Genomic DNA, 18,035 nt, shown 5'->3' on the forward strand with positions numbered 1-18,035 from the left:
AATGTAGGTGATGTTGGGGTGTACAATGCCCCTTCCAATCCCACAAGAAACATTGAAGTAGTTTATAAGCATAACCTTGCAAATATATATAGACCTAATTTTAGACCAAATTCATTGACTTAATATGCCTCAGAGTGCCAACAGTTTACATCTACTTTTTTTTTCTCTCTGGGAGAGGAAGGGACACCCAAATGCCCCTACGTGGGAGTCTCACAGACCTCTGGGTGACATCTCCTTCTATTTGAAATCCCGCATCCGCCAGTGCTGGGGTCGATTGCTACAATTTTGATTGTAGGTTAGTTAGATACTGTAGTGCATTAGTTGATTTGGAGACAGGAACTGTACTATACGACAGTGCTCAGCAGAGTGTGCTTTATAATTCCACGATGTCTTATTACATACACAGCTTCCAGTGAATTTAGGAATTCTAGCATTAATGAAAATGCTGAAATGTTTGATGGAAATTAACAGAATCATTTCCTAATTTATCTGTCTACAATTAAGATAGTAAACTCTCTCTTCTCTAACCTACTGCACTTTTCATAATTACATCACTTTCCTTACTCTGCTGAGGGTAGGAAATATTTGCGACATAGGATACTTAGTATTGACTATTACTGTACATTACGGATATAATTATGTCTGATGAAGTTTACTGCGCAATAGAAAAACTCATAAATGGAACTTATTAAATATGCATCAACTAAGGGTAGTAAATATATCATATTGCTATTGGTTTCAACTAATGTAAGATATGATGTGAAATTTAGAACATGATTAATAACGCTCAAAATCTTGAGCTGGCAGAAAATGTCAATGTTCTGACTTGATGGCAAACAGTACGATTACCTGTGAAATACTTACCACACTTGATAGGGAACAGTCCAATCCATTACGGATGATAGCATATATTTCATTAAAATCTGTAACTTGGGCGAAAGCAATAAGCTGCTCCTGCAATTGCAAAGATAAAAGAATTATAAATGCTTTGAATATAATAAAATGGACCAAAGAAACTGGGCAGTGCAGCAAGTGTTGGGAAATCATAGTGCAATGAATCTGAACTTATCTGGTTATGTTATTGACATTGTAATTGTTGTTGTTAGATCCGTTTTTATGGTATTGCTGTCGATAATAATAATATGCAGACATCTATTCAATATCTTCTACACATGTCTCTTCTACTAGCTGATACGTGATGAATATTCATGAAGGAGAGGAAGGGAGGGGGAGAAAACAGTAAGCAGATAAACAAAATGAGCAATGTATTTCCAGAGAAGAGGAATATTTCTTTTAACAATTTATGTACAGGTCTACAGGAATAAACAGAACCAAAATCAAACCAATATGTAAAACATGCCAGACCAATTTAAGAAATCTGGGAAATATGCTAGGATATTTAGCATATGTGAATCGGTCCATGGTTTATAATCCATGTCACTACTGTATTTATTTTTGAAGGGGGGAGGAAGGGGAAAGTTGGGGAAAGGGAGGGGAAAGGGAGGGGAAAGGGACGAGAAAGGGAGGTCAAAAGGGAGGAGGAAAGGGTGGGGTTGACATTATATAAACCTTAATATTCCAAATAGGTCTGTGTTACTGCTCACCAATAATTTTATTTTTAAATAGTTTTTATACTTACGATACCCCCATAGCTTAGTCCTGGTAACTTTGTTTACAGTATTTTGCTTTGCTGTTTTTCCACCACCAGTCAGTGATTCTGGGGGCCAACTTAATTCTCAAGAGTTATACTGAAGGGTCAGGCTGAAAAGGTAGAGAGTTCTTTTTTACTGACATTGCTAGTTTGCACAAAGTCTACGAACAGGTTCACATTTTGTCTCCTTCCCTGTTGTATTTTGTTCTGATCCCAAATTGTATTGTCGGTGTATTGTAAGTATGACAAAGTAGAAGAGCATGACATTTGTTTAAGAAGGAAAATACTTGGGGAGGGTCAGGGCTGCCAGTGTCTGCGAACAACCCACTCCCCCTCCTTCTTTTTCTCTCCCTTCCAGATCTATCCCTATTTCGCTCTCTTTTACCTTTCTCCCTAGCCCCTTATCCAACACCCCTTCCTCCCCCTCTCCTGCTCCGTCGCCATTTCTCTTGATCAACAAACGCTTCTTTTAATAGGGGGATTCTAAAGGGTTTCTGGGATGAATGTTAATGATATACTTTGTGTCTAACTTGTTTTGGTATAGTGATCATGCAACAATGATGTAGGCCTAATTTACATGGACAGTTGGCTTGCATACAAGTACAGTATATGAACAGAGAATCTGAACATTCATCACAGTTCTGTTTGATTACTATGTTCAGTTTTCTTGTGTTTCGTTGCATTTTCATACATTACTTTATTTCTACTGCATATGTGCTTCCAAGCACTAAACTACAGTACCCATGAGATTTTCTTTCAGAGGCCCTACGGGCACAGTTTGGCAAGTTACAAGGTCCCACTAACTTTCACCCTTACCAACAAGTTTGACTGGCTCTTGAGGTTTGCAATGCTGTGTTAATTTGACTCTCAAGACTTTTTTCTTCTTCTGGGCATCGACATCAGCAGTCAAGTTCCCATGGTCCAGAAACTTTTGGGGCTGTGCAAATTGCTGGCTTTTAAATCTATGCACAAATAGTGCGAAAATTTTCCTCACGAAAAATAGTTGCAAACTAAATGTAACATCTCTGCCTAAGTGCAGTAGGGTTGGATAAATAGCATGTTGCATGCACTGGAATCTTTTAAATTTCTTCTATTAACGTCTCATTTAGCAGCAGACAAGTTTAAGAATCCGTTCATAACGACTGTCTCACAACTGTCAAATACAGCTTTCATAATTGTACATGATATCCAGCAATTTAACTGCCATTGGTTGAAAAACGGGAACAGAGTACAAATGACCTTCGAGGCTTTTAAGTACAAGTACAGTAGAAGATGATGGTTGTTGGCTGATGCCATCTTCAACCTTGAATTTGATAATTTATGGAGAAGATCAATAACAAGTGAGGAAAGCAGACTTTGATTACTAGTAAATTTGAGAAAATGGATACATAAAGGCAAGGAAATACTTTTTCTCCAGTTTTTATGTATATATTGTAAAGATGGATTGGTTGCTTGATGTCAAATGCACAATATACTGCGGTTTAGTGTACATGTACCAGTAGAATTCAATATTGGGATGAATTAAATGCTAAAATATGTGCTTTATGATGCAAATTCCATCTGTGTGGAACTATAATATCACTTCAGTCTATAGTTGGTATATATATCAGAGTTGATCAAGCATTAATTGCTTTCCTTCTGCATCAAAAAAATTAATATATAAAATAAAATCTCACTTACATTGTTTTGCTTTTGTTTTAATCTTGTTCCATTAAGAACGAAATAAGGAAAGTAGGTAACATGATAAATAACTAAAATACAACCTTTAGCATGCTAATTATTAAACCTTTAATAACCATATTCCCATTTGAGCTTTCAATTCTTTAATTTTTCTAAGAAACTGTAAATTAAGTAATTAAAATCATTGTTCTTTTCTTTGATTCTGAGATGTCCATTAAATTAATAAATGTCTCAGACTCAATGAGATATAAAAAAAAAAATGATTTGTGGGTGGTAGTAATGTTGGAGCATGAGTAACCCTATTTGACATTCTACAGTACTTAGCATATATTTTGTCGGACGATGGATATTTAAGTTTCCTTTTCTTTTTGTTAAATAACATTTTATTTCAGATAACTCAATTGTATGATGCATGGTACTCTGTGTCATCTCTAAGCAAACTTCATAGCATATAAAGCTGGGTTAATCAGTATGACTGTAGGCACTTAAGATGTCAGCATGCTGTAAATTACTGCACCCTTTCAAAACCTTTGACAAACCTAAGCTTAAGATCTTTAGATATAACTTCACGAGTAAATCATACCTCAGTACTTATTGATATTTATCATATTTTGAAGACGAATATTTTGAAAACTGGAATACGGCAGCTATAGAATCATTACTAGCACTGATGTATTTCTCATTCATTGACTATGACACATCACATCTAAAACTCTACCTTAAGTCATCCATCTCAATTGAATGACAACACTTCACACAGAAACCTTCTCAGGCTGTAAGGAACAGTATCCTCAAGAGATGAGGAAGCTATATGGATTTTTCCATCTCTCTTTATAATGCACGGTTGTTGTTTCTACCAATTAATGTATTGATGTATTGATATCTTTTCTAGGGCAGTTACGTACATGTCAGTACGTGTACATTCCTGCAGAAATGATGTTGTCCATCGGTAACATGCTCTATGGTAATGCTGGCACATTGTGTGATTCAACTGAATGGCAGGTGGTAGGATCTAATTTTATTTGTGTTGTTCATTGACCGTCCCTTGTGGGCTGAAACTGATATAGAGAGAGAGAGCTCGAGTATATTATGTTCGTTAGATGTAGAGTAATTAATGTAAAGACGGTAACCTGTATGAAATTTACTCTAACCCATTTTAAAGTGTAACGTTAACATTGTTAGTCGTATGAACTATTAAATACAGTAACGTACGTTCCTATCCAACTAAAGAAAGGCCTCGAGCATGATGACAGCTTTATTGTCATGAAGATGTTTACGAAAGGCCTCCTTACTATCTAATTAGAGCAATACTTGATTACTATGGCAACAAGATAAGTGCACCTCACTTTAATTGATGAAGGTTTCAATTTTTAATCACTTTGCTATATTCTTCATTACCACGATCTACTATTGAGTTAACAAAGTGAATGATAATGGATAGGAGGGATGAGGATCAATTCCTACCGAATGTTTTTTTGTTAAATACCATTTATTGTACAATTTCCAGGCTTAAGAATTTGAATCAATGTTGCAACTCAAACCACAGGATTCTACTGTAGCCTGCAGCCTTCTAATTAATGCAGTTGACCGTTTAAAACAGTTGAAACCACAGGGAAATCTATCAAGATGAAAAAAAAATCTGCTGCTTGTTAATATAAGTGCTTGAAAATTCCCCCGCTCCAACCACCTACACTAATTTGCATGCAACCACTTCAAATTTGCTTATTAAATTAATTTTCAAGAAGATGGAACCTTGAAAGCCCAAGTACTGGATACGTTAAAACCAAAGTAATGACACAAGGAGACTTTTAGAACAACTGTTTGCTTATAATTGGTACTGTATACGCAGTACTGTAGTCATATTTAAAAGTATTTCTACATAAACTGGTTGTACTTTACTTTGTATACAGTACAGTAATATATATGACAAATTGCTAGGAGTTCTTCGCAAGATGTGTGATGTTTTTCAATAAAAAATAAATACAAATAAAGAAAAGGAAAAAAAAAAAAACACATGAAAGTGGGTCACTAGTACATTTTGCAAACTTCTTTATTTTATTATATTTTTTTTCATTTTCTTTTGCAGATATTTCACTCGTTATTTCTAGCAAATAATTCCCAGTCTTTTCCATGCTTTTATAGGCAAATGGAATACTGGATGAACAATCATAACATCTTATAAAATTTTCAAATTCACTGATGGTTTCTATCGTGTAATGATAGATGATAGATCCACACTGTAGCATAAAATTTGAGAACTGTGAGGACCGTTAAAAAGCGACAGTAATTTATTACTATTTGCTTCCTTTGAGATGTTTGAGTTTGTGTATCATAAAATGCCAACCTGACGTACAGTGGGTACAGCAGGTTCGGTAAACAAAATAACAGCTATTCTCCAGTTGAGTGCTTGACATCTTTAATAGGTTTTAGTATGTTTACAGAGCAATATTTTGGTATGTACAGTACTGTATATGATGTTCACTCATTTTCTATCAGATAATACAATGCTCACCGTCAGAGTTTGTGAGGATTTGAATGGGCTGAGTTGGAAATATTTGAACAAAATTCGCTTCTGTTAATTTGCAGACGGTGAAAAAAATAATGTTTATCAAATATAGAAGAAGAACTTAAAGGAGTATACTGTTAAGAGCTCTAGGAGAGGCAATTTGAGTGTGGTGTTTCTGATCTAAGTACAGTAACTAACAGAAGCCTGAATACGTCATGAACCATTTGTGTTCTTCAGAAGTAATGTTTTGCAATACTCATAGCTATATTAACTACTTTCACCTGTGTTATATATGAAAGCTGACAAATATATATATTGCTAGTCAGCTCAGCTTAATTCTGGTGGTCAAACTTAGGTCAAGTTTGCTCTGCAATTATGAATATTTTTTGCCTAGAGAAATTTATACAACTTTTCATGAACTAAGCTTTGTCAAGTTTCAAACTTAATATACATGTACAGTAACATAGCTTTAATATCTCCGACAACTCTCCCCCTCCTGCCCCCCCACCCTCTTTTTCTCCTATCTTATTTAGTGGTAACGGCATCAAATTTAGAGTGATAGTATCAAGCTTAAAAGGTTGTTCTGGTGACAAACAATGTGAAAACTAATATTGAGGAGAAAAATATTCTACATTGCTACTTGAAAATCCCATCTTAATATCTTGCTCCTAAACTCAAGAGATGTTTGGTTGAATGTGACCTTTTGAACTGGCTAACCCTTCAACTACTCTAGGAAGTGGGTATCACAGTACTAAGGAGGTCTGTGATGTCATCTGGGCAAATGTTCTTTAAAAACTTAACTTACATCTATAGGCTATTATATCTTCTTGTTGATTTAGAAGTGAAACCTGACACATTTGGAATGCTTTCCTAGCTGTCCAAGTTTCTCTGTAATTTCAGTTTCATCTCTTTTGTAGACATTTATTTATGGCTTAATTGACAAATTATAATTTTAGAAAAACAAAGACATTTTCAGCTGAAGTGCTGCCCTGATGACATTATCCATTCTGCTGTTGTCACTTATCATTGACAAAATATCACTACATTCTAAAATGCCTTTAGATAGAACTGCTCAGTGCTTTCAGCATGTGTAGCAGTCTCAAGATAATAGATACAGTATGAAGTAAAATGGCAATTAGGTGAAGTCACCATCCAATCAGCAATGTATATTGCTAGGCCCAGGTCATGCCCAGAGTTTCATCAAAGTTTTGTCAAAATACAAAAATTCAGATGAGCAACATGTCGCTAACAAATTTTACAGGATACAGATATGTTGAAATAAGACAAATTTATTCAGCAACAAGTACACTTTGCCAATTGTTTAGAGTCTTATGTGCATCATAATTGCATCCACGATGCTACTGTTCTTTGCCAGGCTACTTCTTGCAACATAACATACTATCATATAACTATATTATTTGAACTGGAAATTTTCACTCGCTGTTGTAAACACTTCTTTAATTTCTACATATATCTAGATGGGGGAAATTTGTAACCAAAAATTTGTTGGACTCAACTTTGACAAAAAGCTCTGTTCAACTTTCGAAGAAATATCTTCACAACAAATAGTCCCATACCGGAACCTTTTTCAATACAGTGTATTGAAAAAGAACAGAGTACTGTAAGTCCAGAATCACTTGGAAGATTCTAGTTGGGTAAAAATACTATCCTTTTTTTTAATGCAAATTTATATTACAAGTACAATAAGAAAGTTCTAGAAAGAATAATATGGAGTTGTTTCTTCAGATATTCTTTACATTACAAGCAAACAATGGTCTAGCAGATTTAAAGAAAGAACACTGTCAAACTAGAAGTTACTTTTATTGTAATATTTTGGCCATAGCTTTGCAAATTTACATCATGGATTGGCTTCACTTTTATGAAAAGCATATTAGGAATAGGACTAGAGACTTGCTAGCACACTTCAAGTTTGATTGTCTATTTTCCATTGCTAGCCTATAGGTAGTCAAATTGCATAATTGCCAAATGTATGTCAAAATAGCACAATAGGTAGCATGGTGGATATAATTATGACACATTTTAGACTTTGTTGGCCCTGGAAAAATTTTAATATATATCTTGCTCTTATTTCTGCATAGGTCTATCTAGACCCCTAGCCTTTAATATTTAGAAAAAACACCCTCAGTGACTTACATTCAAGCACTGCATCTATACATTTATCAGGCCAAAACAGATCAAACTTAAATATTGAGGCATTTTATTCACAAATTCTGGGATATTTGTGAATATTATGGGCCAGACAATGAAATCTGGGGTCAAGTCCTGGGACACTCCTATTTCTAATACAGGGGCAGTAACCTAGGCTACTGTAGGCGCTTACCAGTCAAACGTCCCTTTACCAAAACGTCCCCTTACCAAAACGTACCCGCTTTTGGTCAAAACGTCCCCTTTAGTCAAAACGTTCCCGTAAGTCAAAACGTCCCCATCTATCACATTAAATCACAGTAGTGAATATATATTAATTTTAAGTTATAATTTGGCTAATTTATCGGCATGCAAGTTGGATTACAGGCGCTAAATAAATCATGAAGGACTATATCGTTTAATTATATTTGATTTGAATAAGGTATACGCTAGGGTATATGTTTTTCAGTGAATTAACGAATTAAGGAAAACAAAAAATATAATACAAGAGGAATTAAAAAAGAATTTGGATGCGTATACTTATATATACAATATATACATCTATATAATATTTTAAATTGAGTGGAATCACTTATCGTTTAATTTTACAAAGTAAAATTTTGTCATGGGTACATGCCCCTGTTGATATTTGACATTTTGAAGTACAGAATATATCGTTCGATTACCTTTAGTGTGGTAACGTTACATGTTTTTTTGCTTATCGGTGAACAAGTTCTACAACAAGAATGTTATCTTATATTATCTTACCTCAGAAAATTATACTCAAAAATGTTTCCGCCCTCATAACCGGCACTTCCCACTCCTAAAATCTGTGTTTTCAATGTAAACTGTACTCATCCTTACTCTTTGATTTGAACTAAAAACATCCACACTTGCATTCCAACTGATTATAAAAGCGGGGACGTTTTGACTCACAAGGACGTTTTGACTGCGGGGACGTTTTGGTAAAAAGCGGGGACGTTTTGGTCCTAAAAAAGCGGGGACGTTTTGGTGAAGGGACGTTTTGACTGGATACAGGCTAGCCTAGGCCTACATGAAATCCTGGGACTGTCCATGGAATTCGGGAAAATTGGGAAAGCTAGGCTGTACTTGCGTTCTTCAACTTCAAGCTGAACTTTGATCCACATTTCAGAAGACGTTATCCGGATCACCTTTATTGTGACACCGCAGAAGTAACTTAGGTACATTTCTTCCCGAATTTCTTGAGTTTCGACAGAAAAAAATCGCATAACTAGTCACTAGGCCTACGGTACCCCAGTCCAAGTACGACAGTAAATCAAGGTAATTAACTTATAGTAGTTAACTTAAACTGCCTAGAGTAACACTGTGGTAACCGTACTTAAGTTTTCTCACCTCTAACGGATCGTCTGCCTCGTCTCGCATACTTGTTCCCCTTTTCCTTCTCATGAGATAGGCAGCAGTATCTCTAAAGTATGAAAAGAAAGACGTTACGATATGACCTATTGCTAACGCCATTTCAAAAGAGGATTAATTCACTCAGGATAAAAAAAAATGATCAGGAAAAAGTAGCCGGATACGTTGCTCAACCCATGGGCATTTATGATTTTAGTTCTCTTCAGAGCGTTTCGTACTTCTGCTGTTAGGCAAGGGTGCAAGTACATATTACAAGTACTCCCTGTGTATACAATGTTGAGCAAGGTCGCCAAAAGTCAAGTTCAAGTTCTTTACCTCTTTACGTGGGAAGCTATTCTGATTAAATTGAATTCTAAAAAGTTTCATAACCTTTAGACAAAAATGCTCAGCACAAGAAAATAAGGAAATTCTATTCACGAATCTAGTAACATTGATGTTCACCTTGACATTGTTTTACCTTTTTTTTAAAGAGTTTGCAAGACTGGCCTATAGCCGTGCATGATATATCATGTCCCCCTCCCCCTCCCAGCTTCTTTTTCTTCTTCTTGCAAAGTCCATCTTCATCTTGCTTATGTACTGTAGGTTGAGAGTAAAAAGGGGAAGGTAGCGTCGGGATGGGTGAACTAAGCAAAACAAAACAATAGACGGTGTATAGGGGACCCGAAAATGATGATCTCATGAGTTGGTTGCAAAATGAGGGGGTGTTTCCAAAACAAGGACCCATTATCGGATCTCAGAAGTTAAGCCATCGTTTCCTCTCTACAGCGTTTCTTGCGTGTTCTTCTTCTTCTTCTTTTTTATTTTGGGAAACCTCCATCTTTGAGTTCGAACCAGATACCTTGATCATTAAAAAGTAACCAACGTCCACTAATATAGTTGTATCATTCTCAAGGTCATGCAATAACATAACCCAAAACCAAATCAAGTAGACGTATATTTAGAAGGTCACAATTTACTTTCCAAACTAACTGCATGAACAAATGTCAACATTTAACAAAATTCCATATAAACAATGTGTTGTTGTGAATTTCTCTTGCCATTTGATTTCCTTATTTATTTTTGTTTATTTTCAAATTCACCGATTTTGTTATTTATTTGAGAGTCGTTTTATACACCCCATACTTCTGATTAAACAGTAGGTTCACGACGATTTGGGGTCAACGTTTACTTATTAGAGAAACAACTGTTCTAAACTCACAGACCAAGTTTCATGTGTGTCTAATTGTGTACGCTTGGATACGTCAGCATGCTTAACTGGGTTCGTTTGGTATCATGCGCAGAGCCACGGCTCTGGGGCAGGTCACAAAATAGATGGCGCTGTGTCAGAATTGGAAGACAGTTTTGTTTATGGTCAGTTGTTTTCAAGGGATAGCAAGCCAAGAGAAGGAGCCCATTCGAAACCCTATCCATGTGATGATCGTCGATGAACACCGGCTTTATTACACTCAAGTTGAACCATGATCCGTTGCAACAACTTGTTGATTACCATGTGGATCAGTGACATGCACAGGAGTTCAATTGTCGGTGTGGGGGGGGGGGGGGGGAGGACCCGAGGCTATTCAATGCATGAGCACGGGGTCCTTGAATTAGCCGACTCCCATATAAGGGGAAGTTGTAAGGAAAATTTTAAACAATTCAGACGTCAAATGGTGTGACTTGGGGCATATTTAGACTATAAATTCGGTTTACATCAGTGAAGCTTTTAATGTCAAATATTCTGCTAATAAATATTTCATGTGAGGTAAAGAAAAAGGGGGAAGGATGTGGTGTACACCCGCCGTAGTATTGGTCTAATTCTTCCCCGGCTTATTGCTATAAAAGTCCCCCAACTGCCGCATTTCCCCCGACTGACGATAGAAGGCGAGAGGGGGGGGGCGGATATGCCCTTCCTCACATGATCCCTTTACGGACGCCACTGCTTTGGGATCCAATGCTGTTAGACTTCGCGACCCTCCACAGTTAAGCTACCGCAATGCCACGTCGAACCCAGAGCTTAAAATGTATGATGCTGTGCAGGAATTGACAATTGCACCTGAGCCAATTCACCAACGCTTTCAGTTGTGCAATCAATGCTTTCAGAAATGCATCCGATCCTTTCAAAAGTGTGCTTGCGCTTGTTTGGTCTCGACTGCGTTACACCCAGTAAATACGATTTTGGAGTTTATCCGTCTTTCACGCTTTCGCCACCCCCCCCCCCCACACCCCTTCCTACGGCGGCAGACCCACAAACCAAATTAAAATTACACCAACGTATATCTCTACTACGGCAATAACACATGTCGGTGGTAACTTACACGATGTACGTGAACCTTACGACAAGCACAAATGCATTCTAATCCTATCCACACTGGCAGGGAATTCTGTGCTAAAAAATCAGTTTAGACAATAGTATTTCGTGATAAGTATTAGTAGTATAAGTATTCGTGATAGTAGTCACACAGGCCTCCGGTGTATGTGCATGGTATGTGAATAGTATACAATAACAAATATGAATTCACCGCAAGCTGAGTAGGTATTAAGGCTTGAAAAGATTTCAAGCGTTGTTTATATAAATCGCTGATTGAACTATATGAGACGGAATGAGAATTCTCATATTCCATCAGAACATCGAACCCTGTCGTGTCATTCATATTATAGGCTGTGCTCATACAGACCGTTAAATTTCCCAAATAGGGTACTAAACTGCTGCAACAAACAGGAAACTACCGCATAATAACATACAAGCATTCCATAAAAATTAGAATGACTTCAACATTATGTCTTCTCTCTTTGAGTTTCCTCTCCTATGTTACGTTAATACGTACTTTATATATATATATATATATATATATATATATATATATATATATATATATATATATATATATATATATATATATATATATATATATATATATATATATATATATATATATATATATATATATGTATATATATATATATATATATATGTATATATGTATGTATGTATATATATATATGTACATATATATATATGTATGTATATATATATGTATATATATATATATATATATATGTATATATATATATATATATATATATATATATGTGTGTATATTTTATGTTAATATATTTTTAATCACCTTCTCATCCACAGACCTATATGAAAACAAGGACATTTCTATTTATTTTACGTTAGAGTCGGATGATGATGAAGTAACTTAATTCTATTTCAATCAATCAGATGGATTGAAAACCAAAGAGAGACTAAACTGCCGCTATGCCTGGAGTTAACTCGTTGAAACGCTGGTTCAAATTGCAGGGCTTATCTGCGGTTATAATTTTAGCTCTACCTATGTATGCTTGAAGCAAGCCCGTGTTCGTTGGAACGGCGTATATAGGATATGTATATATCGACTTACGAGCAACAGTCGGAGTTCGCCATTTACGCGGTTGATGACGCGTGATTAAAGTCAAGGACAGTTTACAGTGCCCTGGAATATCACAGCAAACTATAAGTCAACCATTCTGACGTCACGTCACCATAGCGACAGTGACAGCAAGGCTCAGATCTCTTTTTTTAATAACCTACACAATACAGACGTTAGCTCTCACGCGTTTACGTCCGTTAGATTAAAAATGCAGAATAAAAAGGGAAATGAAATGAACTTGAAAAGAACCTGGTCCGTAATAATTTTTCTGTCATTTTCCATTACTTTATTTAAGATGTATTAACATATTCAGGCACCTAGTTGTGTTTGTGACGTGTTAATTCACCTAAATGTGACGTGTTAATTCACGTAAATACTGCATATGTCTGTTTAAGCAAATACCGTATCACAATAGTATACGTGTGTTCACATTTCAAATTTAATATCAACAGACAGCCTAGCACCTCCGCCACTTCCCGCCCCCCCCCCCCTAATCAACCACCTCTAACGAAAACAGCAGCGGCAACAACAAAATATAGATGCAAAAAGTTGGCCCAGTCTACTTCACACATGCTGAAGACGTCATGCACCAAGCCTAAACAGCTAAAACATAACGTTACAGAACCATAAACGTGTCAAGTTTTATACCTTTCCTTCATTCAATATTGTGAGAATTTTGCTTTGATATACAGCGGTATAGTAATTAACGTAACTTTCGTTACAGAATATATATTAAAAAAAGAGTAATATGTTTAAATACACGTTGCAAAATACTGCAACCCCATGATATGCTTTGTAAAGTTTGACACATCGCATGCCTGAGACCATAATTTCCTTTGTTGTATATGGCCAAAGTAAAAATGCATTATATCATTTAATTACAGGACAGGTGTTTATGTGTATAATCATCTTCCCGACATTCAAGTAATACAAATTTGCAATGCCGTCCTCAATTATTCCGCTTCTCCCTACTCCGTAACGGAAGAAAAAGGGGGAATTACCGATATTTTTGGTAAAAAAATGCTTGGCGGAATGCGTCTCCTTTAAGGACGGTATGACATGATGCAGTGCAGAGGTCATAACTAACATTTTAATCTGATTCCTGTGAGCGATGATAATATTGGAGAAAACACCCTTCATGGAAGCACTGTTGAATGTATTCTCTACTTTAGGTCCCCGTGTTCTGCAGATGGAATTGTTCATCATCATAATGACGAGTCGCGTGTTTACAACATGTATTGATAATTTATGAAGGGATTTAAACCTTAGATGCGTTGGAGATACATGTTACACATGTATATGACGCTAGATAAGTACGGAGGGCACTGATTGCCGTTAATACCAAATGTAAATTAATCCATCAGTGCCCCACTATGATTATAGTTATTGTTTACATTATTTTTGTTTGTTTGACTTACTACATTAATTTTATGTAATTACGCGATGTGTTCTATCTACGACCTACAATCTTACCCACTCGTACGCCGAAAACCACTGGAGGGTTAACTTTCTTTATCCACGAACAGACAAACGTACTATAAAAATCTCATAAACAAAGCTCAAATTTCTAATTATATACAGCGATGGCCTTCAGTGGATGTACAGTTATTCTGTATAGATGTATGGTGGTATAGTACGAAGCAAAATAAGGGCTGAGTCATGAGTGTGTAAACGGAAGGTTACACCGTCTTCCTATATAATGTGGAAGGTTATAGTCTTCATGCGCATGCAGAAATTCAAGGCTCAGTGCGGCGGCGCCATAGACCTATGAACAAATAAAATCAAAATGAGCAAAGAAAGAAGTTTGGTCAGAACATGGAGCTTTATAGCTCCATGGTCAGAATAGATTTAATTTCGGTCAGCTTCTTTCCCTCATATTTCTATCTCGTCTGACGTTATTTGCATATATAAATTCGTTAATTTACCGCTTGGTTGTTTTTTTTCTCAGTTGTTGGTTTGGCTCATATGCCTACTGACCCTTATTCTTCACACAAAGCAAATGGACTACGGTATTATCATGTGGGCCGCATTAGCTCAGTGCTGAACATATGCAAATATATTAAAACTTTTGTTTATACCTTCGTCTATATTTACTTAGGCTATAGTAAGTTGTTCATCAATTTGAAATCGTCGAGGCCATTCACTGTGCTATATTGTCGTAAGGAATGTACATGCACCGGCCCCTAATATACATTTCAGGCTTTCAGTTAAGAATGTTCAATTTGATTTATATCAATAATATGTACCGTACATATTTCCTTTTCCTTTCTATTGATACAGTTGTTCAAAACGGATCAATCCCTCCCCCTCCCCACCCCTTCTCCTGTAGAAACAAATCGATAACTTAGGCGTTTTAATATTTAAAATTTGATCTTCTTCTACCTCAATCCATACAGAAATTGGTTTTAAAAATAATGCACCCACGTCTAAGCATTTTCCCCATCTCTTTGATATAGAGTATCATGATACCTGTACAATATGCAGTCAATAAGAGAATGTCTATATACAAAATGGCTAACACCATTTCCTGTAAATACCCCATGGAACGCCTATCGTGACGCTATACTTCACCCCTCTTCATTTACGTCACTTTGTGTTACCAGCGTCGATTACGTACGTACCTCGGAAAAAAAAAACTCCCCGGGAGCTGCTGCTTGACGCATGCCTACTTTTCACAAGGAATTTCTTGAACGCTGCAGCCACAAAAAAAAATGTCTATATTTTCACAGGTTTATTTCTTAGGCTGCCCAAAGCGTTAAATTTTAAATTTAATAAAGCGTGAAAGATTTAATCTCAGTTCGTCTTGCCTCAGCGTTAAAAAAATTAACCGTCCACAACTCGTACATAGTGTAGATAGTATAGCTTTCAGCAGTTTACATACAAATTTAATATGAAAAAAAAACAGCACCAAAGAAAAGCCCAAACAAACCCATAATAAGCATTTCACAAGATTTTATCGTGACGTCATTCAATTTGCCCTATGCATAATTTCTTCACATATATACATATTTGCAGTTTATGCACACACGGTGAATAACCGACGTTCTTTATTATGAAAATAAACGATTTTTAAAGGAGCATGCACTGTAGATATTGTTACACTGTTGAACAAGGGCTCAACCATGCACCAAGTTTGAAGTGGCGGTGTGTGGGATGGGGGAGGCTAAGACGATATGCGTTGAGAAGAGGGGGGTCTTAGGAGAGGGGTGGTAAACTCGAGTATATGCTTGCATGCACGATGGTGCTACATTTTGAAACTTGTGAAACAATGTTGAAGATTTTTTTCTACTTGTTTAGGTTGTACCACACGTACATGTTATGTATATATGTATTGTACACTGGCATTTGTTGTTGTTGTAATATCCTATCTACAAGTCGGGAAAGGTGGGGGGGGGGGAGGCTCAGTCCTCATTGATTATACCTCTCCCAAAGAAGTGTATAACGTGATGGCACCCCTGCTGGTGAATCATGCTAAATTACCTACACATGCATGGAAGGATTGCTAGAGTAGGATAATAGTTCACGTTGCGCCTGTACCATAACAAATGTTATGACAAACAATACATGGGTAAAATCCGTGTGCCTAAGATTGTATTATTTTGCACAGCATTTACCATTATAAGGGATCTTCACACACCCTTATCCATGTGTTAAAAAAGGGTCCATAACCAGAACTCCGCGGTAGCTCTATATGAATACACTAATTTCCATTTTTTTTTGCTGCAGCCCCCCTATAGACCTATAGGTCTATTTAGGTGGGTGACTACCAAATGGCATTATGGCGACTATATGATGTTGAACTGTCATGTACTGGGCCGCAAAAATGAGCAGTTATCCAACAAACGGAAAGTTAGGCATGTTACGATGGCGTCGGAACTGTAGGCTAGGCATAGGCATTAGGCATAGGCTTTAGGCATTAGGCATTAGGCACAGGCATTGGGCATAGCCATTAGCGTCGTTGAACGATCTGAAACCATAATGCTCGACCAACCTCGGCGACTACATCTTCATACCTAACATCATAAATTCAACACTGTCATGAAATATTTCGCCGTTTAAACACTAAAAAATTCAAAATATGTCTAGTTCATTAGTCCGGTCTGATGTCCAATAACCTAATCACTCATGGTAGTCTGAAAAACTGTTTAAGCCCATAACGTTACGTAATGACGAAGGCGAGAAAATAACAAGAATTAAAAAGCGTCGATTGACATTGAAATTCCTACATTTTTTGGAAGATTTTCTACATTTGGCGAAACTCCTCAGCATTTCTTGACAAGGCGGTTTACTCTTACCGTTCTAAAACTTGAGGAAGTTTACTTTTATAAACAAAAGGTACATATTATCGTCTGCAGTAGACTACGTGTAACCTTGGCAACCGCGTAACACAGGTGTACACTAAAAATGTTTTTAACAGCCAAACTTTCAATATTTCTGCAACATAGATATAGACATTTTGATATGTTAGAAAGAATGACTAACTTACCTGCAATTCTTTTGCATTTAGTTTGAAGTTACAAAATATATATTGACTGGACTAGGCCTATATATATACAGTTACCCGATAAAAGCGTTTGGAATTTTAGCGGAGTATAGCCAACCTAATCTGTGCACAAACCGTTCGTCGCAGCCTACATTCCTACCACGATATCAGTTCAATGGCATGTATAGCGAGTGTGGAAGAATTAGAATTGCAAACGAAAACAAACAAAAAGACGTAAAGAGAGAAATTTTATACAAGTATTATGTCAAATGCAGATATTTGTAGATCATCTTTAAAATTCTGCACTTATCCAACTCTTCAATTTTTTAATCAAGCTAAAGTTGTGAATGACACTCAGTTCGCTGAATGCATTTTTACCACTTTGTTTCTAATGCAGGTAGCATACCACAGTGAATTCTTCCGTTGACTGCCACACTAAAATTCGTCACTTTCCAAGGACGTTATAGAGCATAGGCATAGGCATAGCATAGGCATATATATATATATATATATATATATATATATATAGAAGTTTCAACAGTGACTGGCTTGTCCTATCCTACCGTGCGACAGTTGATGGCTTCGGCTATCACAGCACGTACAGTTTTTGCCACCATGGCCGTTAGATTTTGAGCTATTGAAGAGCTTTAGTATAGTATATATACCCTCCCTAACCCATCTGTCAGCAATAGCTCTCACTAAATATTCCTGCTATATCACCAGGATTTTATCAGCCCATTTAAAATCACCATCAATGCTTCAAACTTAGTGCGCTATCAGTAA

At 36.4% G+C, this 18,035-nt stretch overlaps 1 protein-coding gene across 4 annotated transcripts in view; it reads right to left on the minus strand.

Annotated features, from left to right (window-relative positions):
- The window catches only part of LOC139980075 (cGMP-dependent 3',5'-cyclic phosphodiesterase-like), a 126,876-nt gene that overhangs the window by 107,896 nt on the left and 945 nt on the right, over positions 1 to 18,035 (minus strand). Inside the window, exons 2-3 of one of the 4 annotated variants that reach the window (XM_071991441.1) lie at positions 9,357 to 9,429; positions 865 to 954 (exon numbers count right to left, since the gene is read on the minus strand). In XM_071991441.1, the coding sequence (XP_071847542.1) occupies positions 865 to 954; positions 9,357 to 9,410 (144 nt within the window). In that variant the 5' untranslated portion in view covers positions 9,411 to 9,429. Of the gene's footprint in view, positions 1 to 864; positions 955 to 1,639; positions 1,673 to 9,356; positions 9,786 to 18,035 lie in introns of those variants that run through there. The other 3 variants (XM_071991440.1, XM_071991444.1, XM_071991443.1) reach the window with 3 other exon arrangements.

The sequence above is a fragment of the Apostichopus japonicus genome, chromosome 14 (genome assembly GCF_037975245.1).
Source record: "Apostichopus japonicus isolate 1M-3 chromosome 14, ASM3797524v1, whole genome shotgun sequence".
NCBI lineage: Eukaryota > Metazoa > Echinodermata > Holothuroidea > Aspidochirotida > Stichopodidae > Apostichopus > Apostichopus japonicus.